The following is a 13293-nucleotide window of genomic DNA, read 5'->3' on the forward strand; positions in this document are numbered from 1 at the left end:
TGCCAAGTGTTTAGACATTGTTTAAACGGCATATATATCATGCAATGAGAAAATGACATGTGGTAGGATGTTATTCAAAAATATAGATCCACTACAAAAAATTAGACTAGTTGAGACATTATTCAAACAACATCAAATGTGTTCGATCTTCAAATGACATGTAGCATATATACTCTCTCAAAAGTGTTCCACATAAGTTTACATAAATGAAAAGACCTCTATGAAATTGATATATGCATGCAAAATTCTATATAGAAAGATGATACTATCAATTAAACTTTATTATGAAAGTCACATAAAATAATTAGCCTGAACAAAATGCAATAGTGACATGTAACATATATACTCTCTCACGAGTGTTCCACATAAGTTTCCATAACTGAAAAGACCTCTATAAAATTGATATATGCATGCAAAATTCTATATAGAGAGATAATACTATCAATTAAACTTTATTATGAAAGTCACATAAATAGTTAGTCTCAACAAAATGCAATTGAATATATACTTAATTTTTTTTTCTTTTTTTTCTTTTCTTTTTTGGGGGGGTGGTTGTGGGCGGGGCAGAGGGGCATGCTGTAAATGTATTAGAATGCTTAGTTGCAAAAGAGGATTGGTTCTATATTCCATGGTACATAGTGCAAAGAGAATTGGTTCTCATATTATTGAGGCTTTACTAAACTTTATAATGTTTCAATTTGGAAAAATTGTATTTTTATCTTAAAATTTAAAACATTGAAAATTGAATTCTCAAATTTCAATTTAATGTACTTTTGACATGGATGTTTGGCAAATGGCATGAACCGTTTAAAAGTATCAAAATACAAAATTTTTAAGAGAAGAAAACCTAAATTGTATCAAATTGTATATATTGAAATATTGGTTACCGAGGATTAAACCATTAATTGTTCTTTGCTAAAAATTTTAATTAGATTAAAATTCAACAAATTAAAAAATTTGAAAGTTTAAATTGAAAAATTTTATACTTTCCATAGATAAACGTACATTTTTTCCAAGCAAAAAGGTACAACAATGCCATTAACTCCAGCTATTATTAAATTGAGAATGGAAAACACAAAGGCAAAAAAGACTCGTTCCTTGTTCACATTCTTCCAACTTAAAGGAAGGTTAGCACATGGGAAGAACATGTTTTCGTGGGCCAATCCACGATCATAAGCAATTCTCTAATCTTCTAAAATTACAACAACAATTAAAAATTAAGGGTCTTCTTAAAGGTCCTGGTGCATACAAAGTATTTGTAGTTTGCTTTTCTTTACTTTTTTTAAATTAAATTAAAAAGATAACAAACTAAAAAATATATTTCATTCTTCAAGGGAATCAAAACCTCCTATAATAATTCAAAGAGTTTTAATTAATTTCAACCTATTAAGACATCAATACTAAGCCAATATATGGGCCATAAATTACACATTATTTTACCTAAACTAAAGGAATCTTAACTAAATTTTTAAGAGAGTAAAAATGAGGTTTTGATAAAGAAAAAGGTTTTGAAGACAAATGATTATTTTCTTAATATTGTTTTATTCCATTCACTTAGTTTGCTTCATAGTTTTATTTAAACTATTCTCATAGGCTTCACCTAATAGGTTACATATATCATGTTTATATGTATTGATTCTGAAATCAGTTTAGTTGCCATTGTTTTTGAGAAATATTTTAAAAATGGTTTCTTAAATGTAAACTGTTTTTAAGGAAATATCTAATTTTACGAAGAAGGTTTTATCGTGGTTTTGGTAGATATTCCGATAAAGTTTTTCTTAGATAAAACCACTTAAGGTGCTCAAGAAAAACCTTGAGGGCAATCATGTCATTTTGCTTCACAGAAATTATAATCCGGAAAGGAGAGAAAATTATTTGAACCATTTATCTAAACTTCTACATTACAGGAGGAGGTAGAGTTTGGTTTATTCTTCCATGGAGGACCAATATTCAGGGATCAGCAGAAAAAGATGGAAGCAAAGAAAAATTAGAAAGAAATTGAAGAAATTGATAAAATTGATGGATTGAGTACTCTGGAACAGTGTTAAACGTATAGGACAATGAGGTAATTTTATTAAATGACTGGGATTGAGTGTGACACATGGTACTTCTTGATTGGATATGTGTACTATGTGTAACCCATGACACCATCTGTACCCAAGAATTTCTCCTTTTTGAGATCTTATTGTTTCCTAATGGTTGTTATCGTGATAATTAATTTTTAAGTTACTTTCAGTCCTTCAAATTTCTAATGCTCTTATTTGGTATAAGAGTTTCGGATGCAAATTTTGTATATAATTTAATTAACTGGAGTTTATATAAATGAACAAAGTATTTGATGAGATTGAGTGAGACAGATGCAAATAGAAGTAGCTGAAACTATAGAAGAAGTCTGAAACCGTTTACTTTAGATTTTGGCTAAAAATGTGTGGAAGCTTAATTCTATTTATTATCCTTGTTGAAATGCATTAATATGCTACTATTTTTGCTGCTGCTGCTGTCTTTTTTTTTCTTTTTTTTTTTTGGTCATTAAAGCCCCATTTAAAAAGTATTAATTTTTTTAAAAAAGTTGATTATTAGAATTTAATTTTTTAGAAATTAGTTTTTTTGAAAATTAATTTCCCTTGCATTATATTTAATAAAAAATAAAAAAGTTAAAATTTGTAAATAATTAAATTTATTATTTTATGATAAATTAAGTAAAATTTGTATTTTTTTTTTTTTTAAATAATACTACTTTCTTTGATATTCTTAAAATAACACCTTCATCGTGGCAATCTAATAGATTCACACTTCACCGCATCAAAATAAATATTCAAAGAAAATTCATTTTTTCAAAGAAATTATATTATAAAAAACTTTACAATTATTCAAATGGAATCTAAAATAAAATGAAATAAATTAGAGAAAGCCGCAAAGGACCATTTTCAAATCCAAATTTCACTAATTAAACACAGTCTTCGCTCCTTCTCACAAAATTATCTTTTTCCGAAATTATAAAATACACCGAACAGAGAAAGGAAAAAAAAAAAAAAATCCCATGAGTTTATCTCTTCACATCCAAACCGACACTGGCTTTGATGGTCATTAATTTGCAAAATAAGTTTTACAACACAAATTGAATATGTGAAATATATCTATAACGATTTTTTCTTTTTAATTTTTTTAGAAGTTAATAACGGACTACAGCCAAACAAAAAATAAAAAGAAATTACAAGTTCATAAACATATATTCCGAGCTCCAGTACGTAGCAGAAGTACATATGTACATATCAATGGATACATATAAATAAGATACAAGTTAATAGAAATTGCATAAATTATTAACTGGGATAATTTATTTATTTTTCAAACCCATCAAGAAGGAGGAATTGCTATGAATGATTAAAAAAAAAAAAAATGGTGTAAGTCAAAGGGATATAAAAAGTTGATAATTTTTTTTTTTTTCAAAAGACAAGATATAATTATCCTTTCTTATTCTATTACATAATAAATTACATGAAATCACAATGATCCCCTATTATATAACTATTTTTTTTATATAAAAATAAAATATATATATTAATTATCCAAACTTGAATGGAGCTCAATAAAACTATCTTTTTACTTGATAAATATGTAATTATTGTATACTTTATACAATATTAATACCATGAACTTTATCTCTAGATTAATATATTTTCCATAGTTTTTTTTTCAGTTTTTTTTTAATCATTGGATAATTTGAGACTCTCGATGGATCTTCCTATATATATATATATATATATATATATATATTTATATAGATATATTGTAATTTATATTGCATATATATGTGATTAACTATATGATTCATTTTGTGTAAATGTGTCTCTACCTTATTCAACGCACAAAGCGTCTCTTGTTCCTTGCAGGTAGTGTTTTGGTTTCACGGGGGATGGTTCTAATGTTGGTGGATCTTTTAAATTTGATTTCACCGGGGGAGGTTCTAATGTTGGTGGGGTTTTCCAATTCGATTTCATGGGTGGAGGTTCTAATGATGGTGGGGTTTTCCAATTCGATTTCACGGGTGGAGGTTCTAATGTTGCGGCTGCTTGGAAGTCCCACCGACAACACCTGCACCTGTTAAACCAACCCCGAGAGATTGACATAAAAAAAAAAAGTGGAGAGAGACATTATTATCAAAAAAACAAATAAATAAATAAAGTAGGAGAGACATCAGACATGGTCCATAAAAGATCCGTCTTCGTTAACGGTGTACGTCGTATTATACATATCTCTTATACGCAAAACCAGTTTACGTTTTTTCTCTTTATTGTTAGCCGATTGATCTTTAAGCCTAGCGTTACTCTCTTCTGGCAAAGTTACTTCACGAGTTTCATTCTTCATCAAAGCAATATTCTCCACCAAATAATTTATTGCCATCTGTACCACGAATGAAAAGTATACCACTAATTGAAATCATACATATATCGAAAGTTATCATATATATATTATGACTGTCCTGATGGACAATTATGAGACTTTATATATATATATATATATAATTTGAGAGAGTTATGAGGAAATCGAAATTATCTATGTATAGAGAAATTGGTCGCCTAAAACCGTCTCCTAAATTATAATTGGAGACAGATGCCGTAGCAAATGTTTAAAATTTGAAAGATAATTTTCACATAGATCAAAATGGTGTGTGTGTATATATATATAAATACATAATATATATATATATATATATAGATATAAATGTGTAAGCAATTAAGAACTTACCTCTTCATTCTCAAACTCTAGCTTCTGCTCATTGCTGTCAATTACATTTTTCTTTAAAGCGAAATACTCTTTCATGTAGCCTACGATACAAGCATTAGAATTTGCCATGGATGAGAAAAAACTCTATTAAATTGATATATGCATATGAAAAGTGTCTATATATATATATATATATATAGAGAGAGAGAGAGAGAGAGAATAAATAGAGAGGGAGAGAAGAGACAAATTATCTGTTAATTAAACTTTTATTATGAAAGTCAGCTTGATTTTATGAAAGAATAATTAATTTGCAATAGAATGTGTACTTGATACAATGCTTACTTGCAAAGAGAATTGGTTCTCAATTCCACAACAATCAGCGAAGAGAATTGATTCTCATATTATTGAGGTTTGCAAAGAGAATTGGTTCTCAATTCCACAACAATCAGCCAAGAGAATTGATTCTCACATAATTGAGGTTTGCAAAGAGAATTGGTTCTCAATTCCACAACAATCAGCAAAGAGAATTGATTCTCATATTATTGAGGTTTTATTTCACTTTAGAATCTGAATTTGGGTAAATTACACACTACAAGAAAATGATTATTTACCAATGAAACTTTTACTGACGAAACATAATATTGTCGCGAAAGAGGCATTTACCGATGAAAATATCGTTTCTCGGTAAAAAATAGAGTTTCGGCAACAAAACATGAAAGTCGTGGGAAAATGTTATCTTTTTAACGGTGAAAACATAATTTCGCTGCTATTGTAATAACTTTTACACACAAGTTTTAATATTGTTGGGAAAAAATAAGTAATTACCAGCGAAATCAAAATTTTGTCGGCAAAAGGTTAAAACCTTCCTGACAAACTCCGATATTGTTGGTAAAAAGCTAACAATTACCAACAAGATTTACATTAATTGGCAAAAGTAGTATCTTTTACTGACGGTTCAAAATTATCTTGACAAAATGTTTACATTTACTTGCAAATGGCACACTATTGTCGATAAAAGGTAAAATCCCAAAATATATATTTTTGAATTATTATAATATAGTAAAGCTATGTATTTTATTTGTTTGTAATTAATATATACTATGTTTTAAATTTTGGTAAGGAGGTAGTAAAAGAAATTTGCTGACAAAGTGTTACATGTCATTCAAAAGGGTTTTTATTTTCTTTTTTTTGTGACATATAGATGTAAAATTTTTATGTTAAAAAAGAGAATAGATGCATTGGTAATTATGTATATATAAACACATAACTATATATTATTATTAGCAGTATATTATTCTAGAATTTGTAAGATAGAAATTAAATCAAATGGCCACATATATAAATAACTCTATCCGAACTTGCAATTTATGTTGTTACTTATACTTTTGCCGACAAATATAACTTTTCCTCGGCAAATGTGTTTTTTGCCCATGCAATTTCGTAATTTCTCGGCAAAAGGTGTGGATTTTTTTTTTCCCAAAAAATGTATTATTTGGAAAAATCTCATATATTTAATTTGTCCATCTTCTCCATAGGATTTTTATGACATATGTGTACATTTTTATATTAAGAACAAATTAAATACAATGCTTAATAGTTAGTATCATAATAATATGTTATATATATAGTATTATTGTCGCTATTATTAATAAGAGGATTATTTAGAATTCGTAAGCTATAAAATTAAATTGAATCAACATATTTACAAGTTACTTTTTATCTTAGCTTTCAATTAATTTTGCAGGTTAGTTATATTAGATGTTAATGCTAGTGGTGGTGGAGAACACCTATATTTGTTTCATTGTATGTATATCATTTTTTAAAACACTAGTAAATTAACATTTGTTGATGAAATTTATATTTTATTTACTTGGCAAAGGTATTGCTTTTTGATTTTGTATTTATAAAAAATTGACATGTATTGTTTAAAAAAACTTATATGTATTTTTAATTGTCTGGAAAATGAATTTTTCTATTGACGTAATATAGAACATAAATTCAAAAAGAAAAAAAAATAAAGGGGCTGTGTTTGCCTATGAAATATGGATGTGCTCGGAAAAATTTCTATTGGCAACGAAACTAAGTTCCTCGGTAAATATGCTATACCGAGAAAAGGATAAAATTCCTCGGTAAAGAGTGGAATGTTTGGGGACAATTTGAACAAATTTGTTTGCAATAGTTTAGGCATCCCCAATCCCGCCACATGATCCATCCATTCTTCAAATGGGAAAATAAATGAAAATACAATTATTTTTCTCCTTTCTCTTCATTTTTCTCCTTTATTTGATTTCTTTATTTTTCTTTTGCAATAGTTTGGGGTTTTCGACTTTCTCAGTGACCTAATAATTCTGGGTTTGCATCTGCTTTACTTTTCTCTTTATTTCAACCGCAAGTTAAAACAGTAGCTCTCTGCATCTCCAAAGGTTGAAGCAAATCATAGCTCTCTTTGAATTTCTTCTTTGCATTTCTCTATGAATTTCACTTTGATTTTCTTTCTTTTTTTTGCAAGTAGCCAATCTTCTAGACATTTGTGTTGTTCTCGTTGCCGATCTGGTTGTTGCCATTCTGCAAGTTGGTTTTATTTTATTTTATTTTTTTTGCCCTTTTGTTATTCGCTCTCTTTCTATCTTTGAATTTTTGCCATTCTGTTTTTTTTCATTTTTTTTGGCCGTTTTGTTTTGGTCATTGTGGTTGGAAAGAAATGTTGCATCGTTTTGTCAAAACGTGAGGATTTTGGAAACTTGGTGTTGCTTTGATATGTTCTTTATGTTTTCTATCTTCGCTATGATTTTTCGTGGTGTTGATGATGTTACATTTAATGACCATATACTGTTCGTTGAAATTACTATGTGAATGTTAGTCTTAGTAGTTTGGATCGGATTAGATGGAGAGTGATAGTATTAGACTTACTAAGCTGCCACCATTGGCTGGAGAATCCAATGTGGAATCATTGGTGGCACTTATGCATGTGTGGTGTGTTTTTGGTCTTGAAACCTTATTACCATTTTGCAGCTTTTTCCTCTACAGTAGTTATCCTACTTCCATGTCTTCCACCATGTTTATATACTCGGTATGGATTTAAATGCCATTTCATGATTATGCAGATTTAGAAGGCTGAAAAATCATAAAATAAGTAAATAAATAAGTTGGATTTAACTTTCATGAATATCCACATATACTAGAAGCTTATTGAACACTACTTTTGGAAAGATACTTAAGGATAGGTTTTAAGAATCCTTGTGCGTTTAGTAGAACCTTCACTATATATATGGATAAAATTCATTATATATATATTTATCACTTAATTTTAGGAAGAGGATATAAGGTAGAAATGCATTTATAGATATTGGATCTTGAACCATCTTATAGAGAACCAAAAAACAAAAAAAAACAAAAAAAAAAAAAAAAGATGCTAGTGAGCCATAAGATGTTTTCATAATAGTGAGCATACCTATGTGTATATGTATGCATTAGCTAGATGTGATTATGTCTATGTCCAAATGAGATGGATTGTTTATTATCTTTTGATGTATGAAATAAATGGATAAAAGTTAGATTGGTCATCCAAATCGACTTTCTAGAGAATATGTTTATGGGGTAGCATCATTTATTGAAGTTGCTAAACAACATTTGGATGATGAGGAGAAGACACATTGCCCATGCCGTAATTGTCTTCATGCCTATTGGAAACCTATTGAGGTTGTACATAAACATATTTATAGGTATGGTTCTCTATTTTATATGTAAATTGGGTGTTCCATGGAGAAGAACATGTGGCATCCACGAGCAATGTTGGATCGAATAATTCGAGTGTTGGAGAGCAAGAAACAGAAGATATGGATGAATATTATGATGATGATATGTTGGACATTTTGAGTGATGTGTATCAATCTCATGAAGTTGATGATATGGAAAATGTCAAGCCAAATACTTTCAATGAGGAAATCAGAAATGATAAACGTGGATTTGACAATTTTTTTGTTGAGGCTGGAAGAAAACTATATCCAGATTGTAAGCTCTCGACATTAACTTTTGTGGTTAAGTTAATGCATCTCAAGGTTCTAGACCATTATGGTTAAGTTAATACATTCACTTACTTTTGTACAATATGAATATTTGTGTTGAAAAAATTTACAGGTTGATAAAATTCGCAAAAATAAGTCATTTACAATATTTTGTAAAAATTAAAATCAAAATTGGAAATACCTTTGCCGACAAAATTAAGCTCTCATTGGGAAAACTCATTATCGACCAAAATTTCCTCGGTAAATGATTCCCAACAGAACAAGTTTTGCAGCTAAAACATTTATCCACGATAGCATATGTGTCCCAACAAACAATTGCCGACAAACATATTCCTTGCTAAATAATTCTTTGTCGACAAAAAACAATTTCGTCGGCGATGATGCTTTGCTGACAAATCATAATTTTGTCCCAAACGGATCCTTTGCCGACAAATTATAGTTTCATCTCTAAAGAACTCGTTGTTGACAAACACAATTTTGTTCTTAAAGAATGCTTTGCAGACAAAATAAAACTTTCGTCGCTAACGGACCATTTTCTGACAATAGCTTGCCGTCCCTAATGGTTTTAAAAAAATTTTAAAATAGTTTATTCAACTGCTTCTTTTTTGTCTGCAAAACCCTTTACCGACATTTTTAGGGCTGATGGAAATAGTATTTGGTGAGAAAAACTAATATTCGTTGGTACAAGGTTTCTCTGAGAAACATAAAAACTTCCTCGGTAAATTCAATCACGGAGGAAGCATACATGACAAAGGTGCTGACAAATTTACTTTCGTTGGTAAAACCTTTACTAATGAATTTGCCATTTTTGCTGACAATATTGTTTCGTCAGTAAATGATCATTTTCTTGTAGTAACATTTTTGGTCTTAGAGTTTAAAAAATTGTAATTCTATCCTTCAAAGTATAAATTATTGCATTTTGGAGTTGGATTTTTTGTTAAATGGCATTAACCATTTGAAAGTATTAAATTGTAAAATTTTTAAGAGCAGAAAATTTTAAATTACAACAAATTGTATATATTCTGTTAATTGTAGTTTGACAAAACATTCAATTAGATCAAAATGCAATAATAATAATAATACAAATAAGAATAATAAAAGAAATTTGTTTGTCTATATTGCAATATCTTAAAACTTAAAAGATAAAAGTAAGATTTTTCAAACATCTAAACTACAATTAACCCTAGTTACTGTTATTCATAAAGCTCCATACACTCAAATACTCACCAAATTTATTTAGCAAATGACATATTAAGATATTATTAGTTGACATATTCTTTTTTCTTTATATATATATCTTTTGTAGTTATATCCCCACGAACTCCGATAACTTGAACCTATGACATCCCACCAAATTTATTTACTAAATGACATATTAAGATATTATTGGTTAACATATTCTTTTTTAATAACTTTTATAATTATATCCCCCCCCCCCCCCCCACCACTCCGGTATCTTGAACCTCCGACCCCCTAGGTGTAGATGTCAATTACTTACCAAGTAAGTCAACTTCACTTACATACTTATATAATTTAAATATGGATAAATAAACCTTTAAATGGTTGAGCCCAAAAAAAAAAAATCAATTAATATTTCCACATTATTTGATAAATAAATTTGATGACTATTTTGGTACTCCTAGCATTTTGTTTATTAAATTAAAAATTGAAAACACTAAGGCGAAACAACATATCATTGCTTGTCAACGTTCTTCCAACTTAAAAGAAAGTTAGCATATCAAGTTTACTTGTGTTTTTTCTCCACGTATTTCGAATGTTGTGGCTCATAAAGTAGCTAGATTTTTTTTTTTTTATTTCAGTTGCCAATATTTGTATATGGTAAGCAAAGAGCCCTTTGTGACTTTAAGATTTCTTATAAAAGGATAATGGTGAATTTTCTTCTAATTATTAATACTCTGTCGTTTTATTTGAGAGTTTGGAATGGACCTAGAAGGGAGGTTGAATAGGTCCTTGGCAATTTAAAATTTTTGGCATTTTATGACAATAGGAATCTGCAGGAGCTTAATCGACTCCAACCAATTTTCCAAACCCCCAAATTATAGTGTCTCAATTTATATATTTCAGCAATCAAGGACTCAATCCCCCCTCAACAAATGTATACATATATATGGATAAAAATCAGCATACAATGAGAAGTCATTTCTCCCACAGTATATATAATAGCAATAATAAATTGTAGAAATGTAAATAACAGAAAAACAAAGATCATGCACACAGAATTTTACATGGAAACCCTTTATAGGAAGAACTGCAGGTATTAGCCACCATCTTGAATCTAAAAGTCCACTAAAAAATGCAAATTCTACAATCAAATGGTCTTATACTTTAGGGAACAATACCAACATTCCCATCTACTATAAAAGTGGGATGACTTGATTTCTTAACTCTAGCTGCAAGCTTTAAACCATGCAGTTGCTACTCCTCACAAGGACCACACTATGGCTTTATCTTCAAGGCCTCTTATGCAAGGTTTCAACACCACTACCTCCATCACAAAGGTCTTCTTCGCAAAAGTATTCCTTCTCCAAGGTCTTATCAAAACAAATCCTAGAGTGCACAAATTTAAGAATGATGTGGGAAAGTGTTTTGGGGTTTTTGGATGGTGAGTTAAACCTAAAAATTTCTCTCTAAGTGAGATGAGAAACCCACAATGAAAAACTCAAGTAAAAACACAAATAAAAATGAGAGTCAATCAATAATGATGGAAATACACCTAAAACAAATTTTTCTTGATCAATTAGGTATGAAGCTCACTAGATAATGAAATACACCCCAATCGTTCATTAATGGCAACAAGAAGTTTTCTCTCTCACACTCAACCTAAGAAATGTTTAGAGTTTTATCAAACACGAAAGCGTTGTTCAAATAATATGGGGGGATTATTCGAACAATGTGTAAAAATCAAACCAGTGTTTGCCAAGTGTTTAGAGATTGTTTAAACGACATATATATGTTGTTCGAACACCACTAGATTATGCAATGAAAAAATGACACATGCTAGAATGTTATTCGAACAATATAGATCCACTACTAAAAATTATATTAGTTTAGACATTATTCAAACAACATCAAACATGTTCGATCTTCAAAAGACATGTAACATATATACTCTCTCAAAACTGTCCCACATAAGTTTCCATAAATGAAAAAACCTCTATAACACTGATATACGCATGCATAATTCTATATAGAGAGATGATACTATCAATTAAACTTTATTATGAAAGTCACATAAAATAATTAGCCTTAACAAAATGCTATAGAATATATACTTCTTTTTTTTCTTTTTTTCTTTTTTTTTTTTGTGGGGGGGGGGGGGGGGGGGGTGCGTGTTGTAGATGTATTAGAATATATACTTGATATAATGCTTAGTTGCAAAAGAGAATTAGTTCTCAATTCCGTGGTACGTAGTTCAAAGATAATTGGTTCTCATATTATTGAGGCTTTATTGTACTTTAGAATGTTTCAATTTGGAAAAATTGTATTTTTATCTTAAGTTTAAACATTGCAATTTAAATCCTCAAATTTCAATTTTATTGCATTTTTGAAATGGATTTTTTGGCAGATGGCATGAACCATCTGAAGGTATCAAAATGCAAAATTTTTAAAACAAGAAAAATCTAAAATGTATTAAATTGTATATATTGTAATATTAGTTATCATGGATTAAACCATTAATTGTTCTTTGCTAAACATTTAAATCAAAATAAAGTACAACAAATTAGTGCTTAGTTGCATTAATGTGGGGGGGAGGGGTGTGTTGTAAATGTATTAGAATATATACTTGATATAACGCTTAGTTACAAAAGAGAATTGGTTCTCAATTCAGTGGTACGTAGTGCAAAGAGAATTGGTTCTCATATTATTGAGGCTTTATTATACTTTAGAATGTTTCAATTTGGAAAAATTGTATTTTTATCTTAGAGTTTAAAACATTGCAATTTAAATCCTCAAATTTCAATTTTATTGCATTTTTGGAATGGATTTTTTGGCAAATGGCATGAACCATTTGAAGGTATCAAAATGCAAAATTTTTAAAACAAGAAATTCTAAAATGTATTAAATTGTATATATTGTAATATTAGTTATCAAGGGATTAAACCATTAATTGTTCTTTGCTAAACATTTTAATCAAATTAAAATACAAACAAATTAAAATTTGAAAGTTTAAATTGAAAAATTTTATACTTTCCATAGATAAAAGTACATTTTATATAAAAAGGTACTAAAATGCCATTAACCGACTATTATTAAATTGAGAATGAAAACACAAATGCAAAACAATATCGTTCCTTATTCACGTTCAACTTAAAGGAAGGTTAGCCCATGGAAGGAACATGTTTTCGTGGGCGAATCCACGATTATAAGCAATTTTCTAATCTTCTGACATTACAACAAAAATTAAAAATTAAGGGTCTTCTTAAACGACCTGGTTGTACATACAAAGTGTTTGTATTTTGCTTTTCTTCACTTTTCTTAAATTAAATTAAAAAGAAAACAAACTGAAAAATATATTTGA

The 13293-nt window shown here is 29.0% G+C and overlaps 1 protein-coding gene across 1 annotated transcript; it reads right to left on the reverse strand.

The window, feature by feature from the left end:
• Nucleotides 1-3201: 3201 nt before the first annotated feature.
• LOC107417329 (uncharacterized) lies at nucleotides 3202-4909 on the reverse strand. Its single transcript, XM_060816108.1, has 3 exons — nucleotides 4750-4909; nucleotides 4204-4404; nucleotides 3202-4101 (listed from the first exon to the last, which is right to left on the reverse strand). The coding sequence occupies exons 1-3, from the start codon at nucleotides 4855-4857 to the stop codon at nucleotides 3862-3864; spliced, it is 549 nt and encodes a 182-aa protein (XP_060672091.1). The 5' UTR covers nucleotides 4858-4909; the 3' UTR covers nucleotides 3202-3861.
• Nucleotides 4910-13293: the final 8384 nt, after the last annotated feature.

Source organism: Ziziphus jujuba, chromosome 4 (genome assembly GCF_031755915.1).
Source record: "Ziziphus jujuba cultivar Dongzao chromosome 4, ASM3175591v1".
NCBI classification, from domain to species: domain Eukaryota; kingdom Viridiplantae; phylum Streptophyta; class Magnoliopsida; order Rosales; family Rhamnaceae; genus Ziziphus; species Ziziphus jujuba.